This window comes from Chlamydomonas reinhardtii, chromosome 10, assembly GCF_000002595.2.
Source record: "Chlamydomonas reinhardtii strain CC-503 cw92 mt+ chromosome 10, whole genome shotgun sequence".
In the NCBI taxonomy this organism is placed as follows: Eukaryota; Viridiplantae; Chlorophyta; class Chlorophyceae; order Chlamydomonadales; family Chlamydomonadaceae; genus Chlamydomonas; species Chlamydomonas reinhardtii.
The window spans coordinates 5,155,727-5,171,483 of NC_057013.1; the positions used below are offsets into that span (position 1 = coordinate 5,155,727).

Sequence of the window (15,757 nt, forward strand, 5' to 3'; positions counted from 1 at the left end):
GCAGGTCCGCGGGTTGGACACAGTGGCGCAAGTCTTACCACAACCCAAAACACTTAGCCACACTATATAATCACACGGAATACGCTGCTGACGCACCTAGTAGACGGTCGGCAGGTCCAGGACCTTGATGTTCCATGAGTTCACAACTTTGCACTGTTTTCAAGCGCCAGGCAGTTTGTTCGTCTGGGTTGCGGCCTATTTGGCGCTTTGGAAAATTGCGTAGTATTGCTATGCGCGCCTGTCACGAGGTTGCTCATAGCAACGCGGACGCGAACCCTTCCCAGCAGCGGTCTGGCCCGCATGTTCAAGCATTTAAGCGAACCGCTGCCTCCAGGTGGAGGTCGCGCGGTCCAGCAAGCCGCGGGTGGGTAAATACTTTTTGGGTTTGTGTCCAGGGTTTGTGGACGCTGCGAAACGCTTGCTTACTTTTTTATCCTTCTTGCCTCAGGCTGCAGACCAAGCTTCTCAAGGAACTCCTTGAAACACAGCATGGCACTAAAAGGAAATCAGCACGCTGCGGACACTCATGGGAGGCGTGTCGGAGGCTGCCGTCTGGCCCGAATTCACAGTGCGTGGCGTCCACGGCGGTGGCGCGACCCTCAAGAGCTTGGGAGACGTCCGCCGCCTGGTGCTGCCGGCGGTGATCAAGGACGCCATGCGGGGTAAACCCGAGCTGGTGGACGACGTCAACGACGCTGTGCTGGAGCCACTTCTGGAGAAGGTGGGCACAGCCCAGTAGCCAACCGACCCGCTGGGGAGTCCGTTCGGTTGGGTTCCTGCGCGATGCATACACACGGTGCAGACCTCGTACGTGCTAGCCGGGCTCATGGAATGTTGCACCGATGCCGCCATCGCCCATACGGCTGCCGCCGCCCTTCGTTCTTCTCGTCCCCTCATCAGGACGCTGGTCGGGTAGTCCCGGGTGTCGGGTTGTGAGTGCCCGGGCGGCTGTTGCCCGGGCGCCCGGGCGGCTGGTGCTCCTGTTCGCCTCCGGGCGCGCGCGTGCCTGTTTGATGGGTCGGTCTAGTTCGCTGGTGGGGCGGGTGGAGGGCGGTGTGCCCGTGGCGAGGTGTTGTGGTGTACTGGTGGTTTGGTCAGTTTCCGGCTCGGTTTCCCTTTGTGGTGCCTCGGCACCGACGTTTCCGGACATGGGCCTCCGGGCCAAGACATTGCGCGTCTGTGACGCCGACGAGAAAATGTGTGGTGCTTGCGTTTGATGGGGATGTCGGCAGACCTCTGGCCTGTCGCGCCTTGTTGTGCGTGGGTGCTGCCGCCAAAAGACCTAAACGAGATGAGGGGTGTTACGTGGCGGTGGGGCTTTGGCGGGCTTCGGCTTGGCTTCGACTCATGTGCGTAACACTATGAAGGTCGGCAGCCAACCAGGGGGCGGGTGTTGTTTCTCTGGGTCGCAGATGGCCCTTCGCGGCGTGGGTACGGCGTGCCCCCGCTTGTCGGGCTGTCCCTTCAATTGTAATCCGCATCCTCATCAGGACGCGGGCTTCCTGCGGGCACTGGAGGTGCTCTTTGGAGGCGAAGGAGCGCCCGAGGTGGGTTGGTGGATGGTTCCTTTTCGCGTTTAAGAGTAGTTGCGTGTTGAGGCTATGACTTGCGCCATTGGGCCATCCAGACAACACATATCTGCATGTAGCGTACCGTATGCATGCGGCGCGAGGGCGTGTGTGGCACTCCTGCTTCCCTACTCCCTGCACACCCGCCCACCTATACCGCCACCCTCGCGCTGACCTGGCCCCCATTCGCGCGTCTCCCCACCATCGGCGGCACAGGACGCGGCGGCCATGCGCGGCCTGCTGAATCGGCGCTGCGGGCTTGTAGACGAGGAGGACAAGGAGGACGTCCGCAGCCGCATGGTTGCGTTGCTGGAGGCGCGTGGGGACAAGCTGCCGCTGGGTCTGGCCGCGGACCTGGGGCTCATGTTCAGGTACCTGGCGGGCAGCCCCGAGCAGCGCCGTGACCTGCTGGCTGGCGGGCTGTTCGTGCGCTGCGCCGCGGCCCTGTTGTGCGGCAGCTACACGGGCGTTCTGGAGGTGGACGCGGGGGCGACAGGCGGATGCGAGGTCAACTCGATCACCCGCTCGTTGCTCATCAACATCGGACAGACCGAGATGAATCTCGCAGGTGGGCCCGCAGCAGAGGCATTGAAGTTCCTGCAAGCTGCACATATGGCAGTGTGCGACACTTGCACACGCATGCGGTTCAGCTCTCTCGCTTCCGTTATGTTGATTCTGCGCGTCGCATGTTCGTCCTTCCAGTCCTCCCTCCCGCGCCGTAGGATCGTCGCGCATCGAAATCTGTCCGCTCTGTTTCCACATCCTCTTACCTTTTGCCTTGCATTGCCCTGGTCGCTCTGCTTTCTCATGCCTGGGCGGTGCAGGGGTGGCGCCGGCACAGCGGCAGCTGGCGAACGTGGGTAAGGTTGCCGCCTTTACGCTGGACCGGGCCCTGGCGGCGGCCCGCTCGGCCGCGAGAGCGCCACAGCAGGTGCATGAGCTGCCTGTCCGTCTGTGTGTGCAGGGCGTTGTCCTGTATGCCGAGCAGGCAACGCCTATGCAGCAGCAGGCAGAGGTGGAGGACAAGCTCGAGGAGCTGGATGGGCAGATCCTGAGCAAGGCGCCGGGCGGGCTAGCGAGCGCCACGCTGGTGCTGAGCGTTGCCAGCGCCCGAGTATGTTTGTACTAATGGCAGCGGCGAGGCCGCAGTGGCGGCGGCTCTGTAGGGGCGCGTGCGGCGGTGGTGGGGCACGGGGGGCCGTACGTCGATGCCGTTCTTCGTGTGGTTGCTGAGGGCAAGGCCAGGCAGGAACTAGCCGGTTGTATGCCTCTGGACTCTCGTTGATGTTCTGATGCACGTGTGCTTGCATTAAATACTCAGCACGTCAGTATGAAATGGGGATGGCGTTTGTTATTGTCTGTGCGTGTTTGTGTGTTTGAGGACAGAAAACTGGGATGGCAAACGTAAGTTTGTCGACACGAGCAGGCGCCGCAATGCCACCACGGTATCTGTGTCAAAGAGCACCAGGAACAAACGTGAAGACAGTGTATGCAATGCACGGTGTGTGTTTTTGTGTTTGCGCTTGTGTCGTCTGCTTTTCCTGCATTTCCTTGCTATCGTCAGCCGGTGAGTTGTGCGTGTTTTTGGCTCCAAAGCCAATAACTGATTGGGCTGACGGCGGGGCCGCGGGGGAAAGCCGCATCGAACTGGCGCGACGTGCTTGGCCACAGGAGGAGGGCCGCACAGGCTCAGGAGGCGGCTAGTAATACCTGTTCACCCTGTTATCAATGCCTTCATGCCCATGCACCTATTTGCGAGTGTCAGTCTAATGAATTGTGCACGAGGCAAAGAGGGAAAGTGGCTGAAGATTGTGTATGACAACGCGGTGAGGTGAGGCTCGTGTGGAGCGGCTTGTCACCGCCGGCGAGTGTGCTTTACCGGGAGGTACAGCTTACACTCCTGCACACACATCCAGACCATCTTAGGCTTGCACAAAAATCAATCACAGGTTGTGTCGGTGCGGTGTAGAAGACGAGAATGGGAAAGAGGTCGGTGAGGTGGGCTGGCCCACATGAAGCAGTGGACGAGCGCGCAACCAGACGGGCTCAACTTCAGATGGCTGCAACCGGTGTGGTACGGTGATGCAAATGACTTGTGCGCACTTCAGCCCAATTTTGCAACAACTGTGCCATACAATGGTGCCTCCGCCAGGCTTGGCCCGTGTCATGCGATGTGCAACGAAACCATTGTGCCATGCTTTCTGGTGATGCCGCACCAGTGCACAACCGCCATCCGTTTGCACCACAGAGTGACTAGGCCCCTGTCCTCAACACATCTATATAGTGTGGCCGCTGGTCAACCAACCGCGCACTCCCCGTGCAAATGCACAAGCGCTAAACGTGCATGTGAAGTCTGTAACCTGTGCAAACCACGAAATGCCCGTGCTTATGTCCTCCGTGGGAGGCCGAGTAAGAACTTGCGTGTCGTGACCACCTAGGGAAAGGGCACGAGCGTGCAGGGACGAATGCTTTTCCACGACTATTGCGCAGAAATGGTGTGATAACCAGATATCTCTGCGTCAGAGTCGGGTACTGGGATGCTGGATGTCGCGCGGCAGCACTGGCCTGCATACCGGTACGTGACACGTCGAGATTCCGCGGTAGGCCTCTTACACCATCATGGGGGGTCGTCTGAGCCAGGCGCAATCTCAGCACATTGTTCGCGTGTGGGGGCGCCGCGTTGGCGAGAGCCACGGATGTATAGGTTACAACACGGGGGCATGTCGCACCCGTGGAAGGCACTGCAACATGTCGTCAAGTGCGTCCACGCACCTCCAATCCCTCAAGCGACCGAAGGAAACCTGCACAGCCTAAGCAGATACTGGTCCGGCCCAGTTAGCGGTCGCCCCCGAAAACAGAGGCTGCCGTGCTGTTGCTCGAAAACCCCGCTCAGCGGCCGCGCCAGCCGGAATGGTCAGTTCACGGGCGGGTCCGCACCTTCCCACTGCTACGAGCCCAGCAGTACACTGTAAAGTTATGTTGTCAACTATTCCTTGAGAGCTATAACTGCGCAAGTCCACGAGAACAGCTTGCAAAGCCCCGCAACGGGCGCCATGCCTTGCCAGACTCCGTCGCTTAAAACATGTCCTTGAACTTCAGTAGCTAGAAGATTGTACGTGCTCAACTTGCTTGCACCAGCCAGCTTTTTGTTTAGGCGCGCTGTCGGCCCGTCAGCAGGGCTGACTTTTGGAGCGGGCTCTGTGCTACAAGGAGCAATCACCTGAGAATGGTATGCAACCTATGACTTATCGCGCTTACATTCAGGCGCTTAAAATATTTGACCGCGCCGTTTCCTTCTCCACAGAGCTCCCCGGAACGGAATGACACGCTACAAGTAGATACACTAGACACCAGAGCCGCTCGCAAACGCCTGGTCACCAAGGCCAAGGAGGTGCGTGAGGACTTTGAGCAATTGCCCTGCTCGCGCGGGTCACACCTGTGACTTGGAGTCTCGTAGACACGGAGTCAAGGCTTGTGGTAATACTTGTTTGGTTATTGTGCCTGTGGTTTGCGTAGAATGCGACATACGAGGACGACAAGCTGCAGAGTGATGGGTTGGATGTTGGCACAAGCTATAACAAGGTGGCAGCGTACCGGGGCATCGGTCTGGGCCTATACTACAAGCTCCTGCCCTGGTGAGGATTGCAGGGGAGGGGGCAGGTCAGCGACGCGGCACGGGTTCGGGGCATGAGCAGGTGTGGTGGGTGCAGTGTGTTGGGGTAGCGTGCTGCGCAAGCGGGCTTGATGACATATGGTATGGACTCAAGCAGCAAGGCTACCGATGCTGGTCTGACGTGGCCATCGCATATTGCAGCTGCCTGTCGAGCACATAACTAGAGGTGGTTTTACAGGGGCGCAGACACATGTGCAAACACATAGGCGTCAGCAGCCGTGCTAACACGCTTAGCTAATTGCTAGCACGGTTGCCGTCTGCCTGGATCCACAGGCTGATTTGGATGATGCTCTGGATGTTCCTGTGCTCGGTAAGCAGTTGGCATTGGGCAGAGGCACATTTAAGCGCCGGGAGCTTGGGTTGGGCGGGCTGCCTGGCGGGGCAGCATTAAGGTTGCGAGCGGCAGGTGCTGGAGGTGTGGACAATACTGGGCACGGGGTATGGCACATGGGGTTATGGGGTGAGGCGACATTGTGGGGGCGGCATTGTGTTGATGGATGACTTTGGGCACCAGCACAATGCTGCAGGAGGGGTCCCAGGCTATGCACATGTCAGGCAAGATGGCAGACGCGGCTGCAAGGCAGGGGCCAGAAGCACCTTCAACCGCTCCGGAAGTATGCCATACGAGGCCTGCAACCCGCCACCACGATTATGTGGCCCGTTGCACCCACGCCACCACCGCGTGTCCCTGTTGACAACCCCCTAGTAAGTGAAGCCACCCCACAACGCCCTCACCCGACCCAGATCCCGTATCTAATCGTCATAAATACCTCGGTGTTCACGGACGAGGCGCACAAGGACGACAACAACTTCGGCGTCAAAATGTACGACAGCTTTGAGCTGGCTTCCTTCACCTTCGCGGCCATCGTCGATGACGAAACGGATGGCGGGCTTCTGAAGTACATGAACACCAACATTGCGGACACATGGAAGGGGCCCATGTCAAAGGGCGCATTCCTTACCTGTGAGCAGGGCTGGAACGGGAAGGCCGGCAGCGGGTCGGCGGCGGCCGCGGGCGGGGAGGGGGCACTTGCGTCACCAGAAATGGGCGATTCGGGTGGAAAGGAGGGGCAAAGATTGTGTTTGCATCATCGGCCGGTCCCATTCTACCCACATGGACCCACCTGGCAATGGCCTACGCGCAGGGATTTCTCTGGTCGACGCGGGCGCCACCGTGGTGCTGACCGGCGTCGTCGTGTGGCTCTTCTTCAACGTGAGCATCTTTCGGACTGAAAGTTAATGGGAGGCTGAGACTGCAGCAAGGAATAGGTTACTAACGAAGGCGAAGGGCAGTGGAGCAGGGCCGGTGCGAGAGCAGAAACTGGGCTGGGAGTCGGGCGAATGGCGAGGGGTCGGGGGCTGAGGGCCGGGGGCAGAGGAACGGGGGCGATGGAGGCAGGAGTCAGGTGGGGCCGAAGGGCATGGGGTTGGCCAGCGCCAATCTGGGTCAGGCGAGGTATAAGCCAGTGTACCGGGCCAAGGCCGCGCATGCGGCTTGCTCCAGGAGCGCGCGCTGACCTTAGCACATGCGAGCATGCTGAGCTCTCCGTGCTCCACCACACACCGCATCTGCCATCTGCGCCTCCTGAACCTGCAGGTGGACCGCTGGCTGGAGCAGGCGGACGACCGCACTCGCGAGGTGGCGGACTACTCGGTCATTGTGGGCGGGCTGCCACCCGGCGTCACCGCCACCGAGGTATGCGCGGACGGGATGCTAAACGGTCATCAAGGCTATGTCTGTCGCAGAGGAGAGTATTTGCATGCGTGTAATGTGCGCGGCATCGATGCTGTGTTCACTTTCGGCCGGTGTTTAACACGTGGTCCATTACAGATCGGCGACTATTTTCAGCAGCACTTTGGGGAAGACACCGTCCGCGACAAGGTGCGCGCGCGGCAGGGCGGCTGGCGGGACGGGCCATTGGTCGGGAGGCGAGTGCTCCAGCAGCACGTGTCACACGGGCGGCACTGTGTCTCAAAAGCACAAGGGGGAAGGGCACTGGGGGAAGGGGCGGCACTGCGTGTACGCGCGGTGATGTGGGTTCTGCGCGTGTGGAGATATGTTTTCTTGGTTGCCTCTCCACCACGCAGGTGATGGACGTGGTGCTGGTGAAGAACCTGGGCGTCATCCTGCAAGCCTGCAAGAAGGTGCACAAGTACGAGGAGCTCAAGGTGGGAGCAGGTTGTCTGCCCTGTTGTGGTGACGCGTGCCGGGCGGGAGTGTGGCGTGCGCAGCCATGCATGACCCTTTCATCCTTGCCTAACCATGGAGGCGCGCACGCACGCAAGGCCTCCTTTGCTTGCACTTGTGCTAGCCCATCCTTTACGTGCCTTCTTAAAATGATGCCACCCATGTTGGGAACATGTTGCTCCACAGGAGTTCATCGACAACATCAAGGTGGCGGCGCAGGAGCGGGCAGCGTTCGCGGCGCAGTCGGCCAAGAAGCTGGCGGGCAAGGCGGTTGAGTCGGCCGCCGCTGCCGCGGCCGCCGGGACAAGCCCCGAGGATATTGAGGACGGAGAGCGCAATACAGGCGAGCAGGGAATGGTGCGCCGCTACTGGCGTGCGTTTCGGGGTATGACCTCAGGGCTCCTGGCACGGTAGTTCCAGGCGTTTCGCTTTGGCTGCTCCGTCCCTTTGATCGCCGTCCTCCTGTCAGCACCGTCGCCTACCTTTGCCCACAGCCAACAAACTGTCGCGCAAGATGTCCAAGAAGATGTCCAAAACTGAGTCCAAGATCCAGAACCAGCGCTCGCTCATCAACAACCGCATCCAGTCGGGCAAAATGTCGACCAAGGCGGTGGGTGGCGATGCGTGGCGGTTATCCATCCATGATGCTTGGGTTCTTTGCGGCGGGGTGGGAAAGCGATTGGCTGGGAGTGGCGAATAAGACCTGACGCAGGCCAACTCATGGTGCACGCATATTCACAGGCGTTTGTGACGTTTAACACGGAGAAGATGCGCATCAATGCGTGCAAGTCGCTGCCCAGCGGTGAGCATTGGCTTTGCCGAATGGGTGTGTGCAGCGGCCGGTCTCCTAAAGCTGGTCGCCCCTGGGCTTGGCTCTTGCCCCTCCCGTGTTTAGATTCAATCGCTCCAAGTCCGTCCCTGCCACCCCGCTCAAAACGCGCATGCAGGCTGGTGGAGCTCCTGGTTCATCCGCAAGCAGTACCGCTTCCCGCATGGCGGCCGGTCCTGGCGCATCTGGGTGGAGCAGGCGGCCAGCCCCGACGACTACCGCTTCGAAAACCTGAGCGTGCGGCCACGGATCAACATGCTCATCCAGGTGCGGGACAATGCTTCGCCCGCAGGCTGCATTTGGCCCCGAGGATATCTCCGGCGTTGCTTCAGGGCTACTTCCATATGTTTTCCCTTTTTCCTTGCATTACGTTATCTTGCCTGCTGCCGCCATGCCGCATGTAGCTGCTGACCGCCTTCGTGATGTTGGTGTTCATCATCATCTGCGCCGCCTTCATCACCTGGCTCACCGACAAGTCCAACACCGAGTCGCGCAACCTGCTGTGGGACGACCAAAAGATCGTGGCGCCGCTCAGGTGAGTGTGCTCTCGAGCTTGGCGTGATTGGGATTAGTTGTAGACGCTAGCTAGCTCCGTTGCGGCCCCATGAGGCGTGGCGTTTGGGTGGGATGCGATTGGCCTGTTGTGTTGGCGGCGGTGGAGGAGATGGGCAAGGTGGCAGACCGGAACAGCGCAGGGCCACCGTGCGGGCCACCATGCGTCACCCACGCCGCCACCTTGCCCCATGAACGTCACCCGCGCCACCTTGCACACCCAAATACACACATCTGCAGCACCTACTACAACAGCACCTACGTCCGCAACATCGTCTCTGCCGGCCGGCGCATGCTCGGATCCGTCGACCTGAGCAAGTACCCTGTAAGGAGGACTGAACGTTTGGGCGCTTCAGCCGTTCCACCGCGCACCCGGGACCTGATAGCAGGTTACGTGGCATGGATCCATGCATGTGACTACCTGCCTGCAACAATCCTTTGTTGGCAGCAAGCCCTCCTGTTTGTGCTCGACATGCACCTGCCCACAGAACCTCAAGGGCATGTGCGAGGACACGTCGCTGTACGCCAACTGCTCCGCCATCGTGAACAGCAATGTCAACCGTGACCTTACAAGCGCACAATTCCATATGGCCTTCAAGTGAGCCACTGACTGTCCCGCTGCTGAATGCCAGCCTATTAAGCGCTTTGGAGCTGTACGGGCTTACCTGCAGTTCTTCATCCGACAAGCTTGTCCACATGGTATCCGCTATCTGACGGCGTATGGACTTGACTAAGGGCCCGAGGGACTGAAACCCTTATCCTGCACCCATTGCACGCCTGTCAGGAGCGAGTGGACTTTCGGAAACGCCAACTCCACCACGAAGGCGGACATCGCAAACTCCAAGATCACCCGCCTACTGTTCGAGCGGCCCGTGCGCAAATACCTGTCGGAGTGCTCAGAGGTGGGTTGTCATGTCTGGTGCTTTCAGCAACCGGGAACTTGCAAATCTTTGACTCGATGGGGCCTTGGTCATTACGCCGGGCAGGCAGGATCGGTGCGCCACGTTGCATGGATTTTCGTTAAGCTGCAGACCTGCGGCGGCCTGAATGAGTTGTTGGTGAGCCTGCATGGCTGTTCGCTTTGCGCCCCTTCCTGGCTGGCGCGCAGACGCCCAACGCCACCACCTGCTACATTGGCGCAAACCTGGTGGACGTGTCGGGCTGCCTGCCGTGCTACTGCTACGGGCTGAGCTTGCTGAACACCCAGGCCGCCACCACTGACTTCATCAACCACGTCAGCGACACGTGCAAGCAGTACTGGCAGCCCTTTGACCTGCAGTGAGTCGCCGCGCCGCGGGTTGTGGGCAGGGCACTTAGCATCGCTGTGGTGGCGAGCACTGAGTTCAGACACAGACCGTGATGCTCACCAGACTCCCTGGGCGCCGATAGCGCGCTTGGGACCGATCACCCTGACGAGATACTGGCCGTGTTGCGGCACAACGACCCTGATGGAGCACGCGTTGCCGCTGACCACCCATGCCATGCACGTGCAGGCGCGACGGCATCAAGGTTGCCATCTCTTTCGTGATCGCCATCATCAACTCCATCTTGGTGACCACGCTGCGCATTTCTAAGTTCTACATTGAACGCCACTGGACCGTCACCCGCACGGAGCTCAGGTGCGGTGCGACGCAGAGGGCAGGGTCTTGCAGCAAGGAAATTTGAGTCAGCCGGCGGGCGGCCACGCTCATCTAGGACTCTTGTCAGAATCTGTCCGGTACGTGAAGGCGGGCCGTGGTGCAGCTTATGGGCCTCCTGCAATGCGAGTCAGGCAACTCTCTTGTTCCCGTGCAAACGCGCAGTTTTGCGGTCTGGACGTACATCGTCAAGATGATCAACTCAGTGGCGGTGCTTCTCATTGTCAACTGCTCCACACTGTCCAAGCTCCAGTCCGAGGCCATCACATCCAAAGCCTCCGTGAGTCTCTGGGCGCGAGGCTGGGCCCGTTCGGGTAGATGGCAATGGAAGCGGAAGTTGCTTCCCCAGTTAAACCCATAATCAAGCTCAAGACACAATAGGGAGGGGGCGCTACCACAGCATGATTTGGTACTCTATGACTGGGCATCTGGCGCGTGCGGGCTCCGTGTGGCCTGCTCTGCAGGGGAGCAACAAGTGGCTGAGCAATCTCATCTTGAACGGCAGCTACAGCGACTTCACGCCCGAGTGGTGAGCTCGGGTGCGGGCTGCGTGCTATCTGCCTGCCTGGTCTGTCGCCTCTGCCTGCAATTGTCTGCCACGTGGCCTGATGTGAAATCCCCACGGTAGAATGCCACAGCCCATCGCAACTCACACATAACTTGAGATTGCACCGCATGCAGGTACGAATCCGTCGGCTTCAGCATCCTCATCCTGATGGTGAGTCAGAGTGCCCTCGGCTACTACCCATGGCTGAATGCGCGTTGCCCTCCAGGATTGCACCCTAACATGCCTCTCTTGTCCCTGCCACCCTGCATTTAAATGCACACAGATGATCAACGTCACATCGCCGTTCGTCCGCACCATCGTGGAGTACTCCATCAAGTTCGCTATGCGCGTCCAGCTGCTGTTCTGCCACTGCGGCAGCCTGTCCGCGCCCGAGGGCTACAACATCGCCTGGCGCACGCCGCAGGTGCGCATATTAAGGGGGATGTGGACGGCCGCAGGTCCTGCTGCAGGTTGCGCTGTCACAAGTATCTTCCTTGGCTGCACACAGTCACACAAGTGATGCAGCCGTGCGCCCTTGTGCAAGTTCGCATTCTAAAGTGGTGCATCGTACCTAGCAATGTCAAGGCCATACGCAATGCATATGCTCTAATCTCTTCTCCATCTTCCCGAACAGTTCACGCTGGAGCAACGCACTGCCGACATCTTGTTCAACCTGACCCTGGCGCTCATGTTCGGAAGCGGCATGCCGCTGTGCTACCTCATCTGCGCCGTCTACCTGTTCACCACCTTCTGGTGGGGTCGTGTTCGGGCTGCGGCCTCGGGCTTCCCATGTGGCAAGCAGCAGGGCTTTCATTGCTTGCAATCGCCAGTCTGGCTTTCACGGTTGGACGTCCGTACGGGAACTTAATGCCAATGCTGGGGTACGAGCCTTCTCGGTTGTGCGCCTCCGTTTTGTTCACAGGTGGGACCGCCTGAGCCTGCTCTCACTGCACCAGCCGACGCAGCGCTACAGCCGAGTGCTGCCGTACGTCATCATGTGTAGGTCGGGTTGCAGCATCGGCGCCCGTCCACAAGCACGGTGTCGCTGCAACTGACCAGGGCATGGCCTGCGCTGTTGGCTCAGGTATCCCCTCGTTGTCCCGCTGTCGTGCGTTTCTGACCGTGCCGCCTGCTTCTCCCCCCCTGCTCTCCTGCCTTTCGCAGTCTTCCTGCCTGTGCTGCTGGTGCTGCACTGCGCGTTCGGGCTGTGGCAGCACACCTACTTCAAGGCGGAGCTCAACACCATGGACCTGGTGGGGGCGGCCAGCTCCGCCGTCGGCAACGCGGTGAGTTACAGTGCTGGCGCCTTCGCGCTGCAACGCACGCACTTGCACAGACTCATGCCTTGCTTACGGCACTGTGAAAGGCGTGCGCCGCCATGCCGGGATAGGCGCCCACGAAACGAGCAAGGGCTTCCAAAGGCAGGCTCACCGTCCAAAGGAAGCTTGGCCAATGCGCTTCCTGACAAACAACGCGTGCGCCGGCCCCCCTTCATGCGCACACCACCTGCATACAGGGCATCAACGACCTAACGCACTCGGGCGTGGGCGCGCGCATCACGCAGCCCAACGGCCTCGCGCTGCTCATTTGGTTCATCGCGCTCGCGGCCTGGCTACTGCTCGGCAGGTGTGTAGCCGAAAAGCGGTGTGTGCGCTGTGGCGCCCTCCCGTGTACGGTGTGCAGCAGCCCAACGTCGCCCTGTATCATATTGAGTCTACTGACCACATGAGTACATGACTCTCTGCACGTGGGGAGCGCTGCCCGGGAGGGGCATACTTCATAGAAACCACCAAGTGTCTCACAAGCTGGAGAATTCCTCTGGCACCTCGCCGCAACAGGTGGGTGATCTGGGGCACGCTCAAGCTGCTGGGCAACGGATGCGTCCGACTGGCCAACTGCCTGCGGATCTTCTCCAAGGGCGATGGCGGCGCCGCCACGACGTACGAGGAGGCGCTGAACGCCACCCGCGTGGTGGACCAGCTGCGCGGCGCCGCCACCTACCGCATCCACCACCTGGCCGGATACAAGGTGAGCGCGGCGTGACACAGGCGCGACGGTGCGGCGTGTACTGCAGCGCAAGGTTCGGGGCATTGATGTCCCAAGTGGTGGTGTACGAGTGAGGTATGGAGCCAACACAGGACGGCCGGCCGGGGGTTCAGGTGCTGTTGGCCGGAGGGCGGAGGCGGCTGGTGCCTACGGCGCTCCGTGCTTCTAGAGTGTTGCATCCCGAATGGCACGTCGTGCCCCATCCGGCACACTTGCCGACCCACCTCTTGAATTCCCACACCCTCCTACTGAATCTACTTGTCCATTTACATATTTGCAGGAGTACCTGTCCGGCGATGCCGGCAAGCTGTGGCGCGCGGCGCAGGGCGAGGGGCGCTACACGCGCCTGACCACCTTCCGCTGCCACGTGACGGTGCAGGTGCCCAACGAGGACGGCGTGTACGTGCTCAAGGAGCAAGAGGTGAGCGCCGCGTGGCCATACAGGCGTGGATGCAGCGCCGTCTGTGATGCTGTAAACCTGGGTCCCTTGCGCCGAGTACGAGCACTGAGTAGCGTTACGCAGACTTTCCTCCTGCTGGCTGTCTTCGGGGCGTGGCCGCTAGCAGGCCAGCAGCCTCAACTCCTTACGCTTTCATCTCAGCGCCCTCAGCTACCTTTGCTTCTTCCCGTTCACTCCCGCTGCGCCTTCTTCGGTGCATTGCATCCGCAGGTGGTGATGTTTGACGTGTCTAGGGATGTGATTAAGGCCGTACCCAAGATCAACCTGGACACGCCGGTCGAGACGGGACTGCCCTCCGCCGCGCTCCAGGCCACCGTCATCAAGCAGGTGAGACGGGAGGACTGGTTGCTAAGCAATGAAATGGAACGCGATGCAGCGGGTGATTGGTGCAGCGTTGCGCTGGCCCCATGTACCTTATGCGGGTTGCAAGGAACGTATATGTCTCGCATCTGCAGCCGCCGTTGCCACAGCGCTGGCACTGAAACTGTACCCCTCCAATTTTGTTCCGATGGAACGGGGGCGTTGCGCTGACTCGTATACCTTGCCCACATGCCTGCGCTTGGGCGCCTACAGCTGGAGAGCCTGGCTGCTCAGGGAACGGTTGTCAAGAGCCTGTCGCTGCGCCCCTCTCAAGTTACCGGCCTGGGTAAGTGTCCAGTGCAACGCAGGAGCACAGCTTGCTGCCACCAGCTCGCCATGCGCTGTTCCCACCATCGAGCGTACACCTGTGCAAGTGCCGTACTGCCTGCTCACCGTTGCTGCCCTCTCTCCTGGATGCGCTCTGCAGTGCTGCCCAGCAACGCCCAGGTGTACGACATGGTGCGAGACGGCGAGGTGCTGCCAACCGCCGTGGCGATGGCCGCGGCCGCGCCGCTCGGCAACCTGGAGACCGTGCCCGAGCACGGACCCGCCGCAACCACCTCGGCACCTGCCGGCGACCCGCACTTTGCTGCGTACGCAGCGGCCACTGGCGTGCCGACCGCGGTCTCGGCGCCCATGCCCGTGACGGTCACACAGGCGGCCGGGTCGGCCGCCACTGCGGCGGTGGGCGCGACGGCCGTGGCTGCAAGCACTGCGACTGCGGCAGGCGTTACAGCGGCAACCGTGGGCACGGCGGCGGTGGCCGCGGGCACGGCGGGCGTGGCGGTGGCGATGGCGGGCAAGGACGAGAAGAGGCACAGCGAAAACGGAAAGGCTCTGGACGCGGATGACGTGAAGCTGTCGGTGGGGTCTGAGGTAGCAGCGGCGGCAGAACCGCATCTGTATCCGGTCGTGCCGGCTGGCAACCAGCTTGCCATCACAGGCTCGCTGCAGGCGCCGGTCGCACCGCACGAGAGCGCGGCCTACCCGGGCGTGGCGGCGGTGGGGCAGCAGCAGGCGGGCGCGACGCTACCGTACCCCACCTCTCCGTACCCGGCGGCGGCGGTGTCCGCACCGTCGGCGCCGTACATGCCGCCGTACGCGCCGGATGCGGCGGCGCCGTCAGCCCTGTACCCGCAGGTGCAGGCTTGGGGCGGGGCAGAGGCGGCGGCTGCGGCAGCTGCGGGGCCGGGTGCGTACCCGCCCATCAGCGCGGGCGCGTCGGCGGCAATGATGGCGGCTGAGGAGGCGCGCAAGCAGTCGCAGGGCCAGTAAGGAGTGATGGGTCAGTGGGGCTGCTGGCATTCATGCTGGCTAGTCGTGAGGCAAGCTAGGTAGGCGGCACTCGCGCGATTGGCCTCAAAAGAGGACGTAGATGTATGACTGACGTGCAGTCCAGGGCATTAATGGGGGACATCGATATAGAGAGTAGGCATCACTGGGCGCGCGCTTCATTGATATAAGGTACGAGGTAGCTTGGCTGGCTTAGGGTAGGACGGTCTGTTCTTGTCACCACACATTCTTAGGTGGACTGGACTTGGCATTCAGCAGCTCATGTGGGGGCTAATATATGCGCGGAACGGTTTGCTTCAGGGGGTGGGCTTTTAATCTGCCTCTCTCTGCCGGGAAGGGATCCCGGCCTGTGCTGGTGTGGCTTTGTGTCCCGTGGTCTCTAGTGTGCATGTCGAAGCTTGTCAGTGGCTCAGTGCATGCGGCTGGCATGCGCTGTGTGAGGGATGACTCATGCTACTACCTCCACGGATGGTGGCAGCGGACTGCTGCTGTGTGGCTTGCGGGAGATCCAAAAAAAGATTCGAAGGCTGTGTGCGGAGATGACAGTGCAGAGATGACAGCTTCTATAACGTTCAGTGGCTAGGGTGCCCCAAGCACTGCGCTG

At 60.8% G+C, this 15,757-nt stretch overlaps 3 protein-coding genes across 3 annotated transcripts; all 3 read left to right on the forward strand.

Annotated features, from left to right (window-relative positions):
• The first annotated feature begins 79 nt into the window (after window positions 1-79).
• Window positions 80-1,291, forward strand: CHLRE_10g456550v5 (uncharacterized protein). The gene is made up of 3 exons (XM_043067071.1): window positions 80-364; window positions 449-721; window positions 901-1,291. The coding sequence occupies exons 2-3, from the start codon at window positions 527-529 to the stop codon at window positions 934-936; spliced, it is 231 nt and encodes a 76-aa protein (XP_042920468.1). The 5' UTR covers window positions 80-364; window positions 449-526; the 3' UTR covers window positions 937-1,291.
• Window positions 1,292-1,369: 78 nt separating this feature from the next.
• CHLRE_10g456554v5 (uncharacterized protein) lies at window positions 1,370-3,939 on the forward strand. The gene is made up of 3 exons (XM_001698320.2): window positions 1,370-1,547; window positions 1,785-2,136; window positions 2,393-3,939. The coding sequence occupies exons 1-3, from the start codon at window positions 1,413-1,415 to the stop codon at window positions 2,695-2,697; spliced, it is 792 nt and encodes a 263-aa protein (XP_001698372.2). The 5' UTR covers window positions 1,370-1,412; the 3' UTR covers window positions 2,698-3,939.
• A 610-nt stretch (window positions 3,940-4,549) lies between these two features.
• CHLRE_10g456600v5 (uncharacterized protein) lies at window positions 4,550-15,735 on the forward strand. Its single transcript, XM_043067072.1, has 32 exons — window positions 4,550-4,797; window positions 4,873-4,959; window positions 5,085-5,203; window positions 5,515-5,551; window positions 5,986-6,205; window positions 6,387-6,454; window positions 6,839-6,937; window positions 7,073-7,123; window positions 7,330-7,410; window positions 7,616-7,772; window positions 7,924-8,039; window positions 8,171-8,231; window positions 8,377-8,525; window positions 8,663-8,793; window positions 9,051-9,135; window positions 9,299-9,408; window positions 9,595-9,712; window positions 9,919-10,088; window positions 10,304-10,429; window positions 10,613-10,727; window positions 10,912-10,976; window positions 11,129-11,165; window positions 11,278-11,418; window positions 11,629-11,747; window positions 11,917-11,993; window positions 12,159-12,280; window positions 12,511-12,620; window positions 12,833-13,022; window positions 13,321-13,461; window positions 13,711-13,827; window positions 14,074-14,146; window positions 14,288-15,735. The coding sequence occupies exons 1-32, from the start codon at window positions 4,795-4,797 to the stop codon at window positions 15,133-15,135; spliced, it is 4,143 nt and encodes a 1,380-aa protein (XP_042920469.1). The 5' UTR covers window positions 4,550-4,794; the 3' UTR covers window positions 15,136-15,735.
• The last annotated feature ends 22 nt before the right edge of the window (window positions 15,736-15,757 follow it).

Bases quoted from the DNA above. Each gene is read 5' to 3' on its own strand.
- CHLRE_10g456550v5 (XM_043067071.1), top strand. From the start codon at position 527: ATGGGAGGCGTGTCGGAGGCTGCCGTCTGGCCCGAATTCACAGTGCGT. The intron at 722-900 runs GTGGGCACAGCC...TCCCCTCATCAG, and splicing joins TGGAGCCACTTCTGGAGAAG to GACGCTGGTCGGGTAGTCCC.
- CHLRE_10g456600v5 (XM_043067072.1), top strand. The intron at 9,136-9,298 runs GTAAGGAGGACT...ACCTGCCCACAG, and splicing joins TCGACCTGAGCAAGTACCCT to AACCTCAAGGGCATGTGCGA. The intron at 11,419-11,628 runs GTGCGCATATTA...CTTCCCGAACAG, and splicing joins TCGCCTGGCGCACGCCGCAG to TTCACGCTGGAGCAACGCAC.
- CHLRE_10g456554v5 (XM_001698320.2), top strand. From the start codon at position 1,413: ATGGCCCTTCGCGGCGTGGGTACGGCGTGCCCCCGCTTGTCGGGCTGT. The intron at 1,548-1,784 runs GTGGGTTGGTGG...TCGGCGGCACAG, and splicing joins GAGGCGAAGGAGCGCCCGAG to GACGCGGCGGCCATGCGCGG. The intron at 2,137-2,392 runs GTGGGCCCGCAG...TGGGCGGTGCAG, and splicing joins GACCGAGATGAATCTCGCAG to GGGTGGCGCCGGCACAGCGG.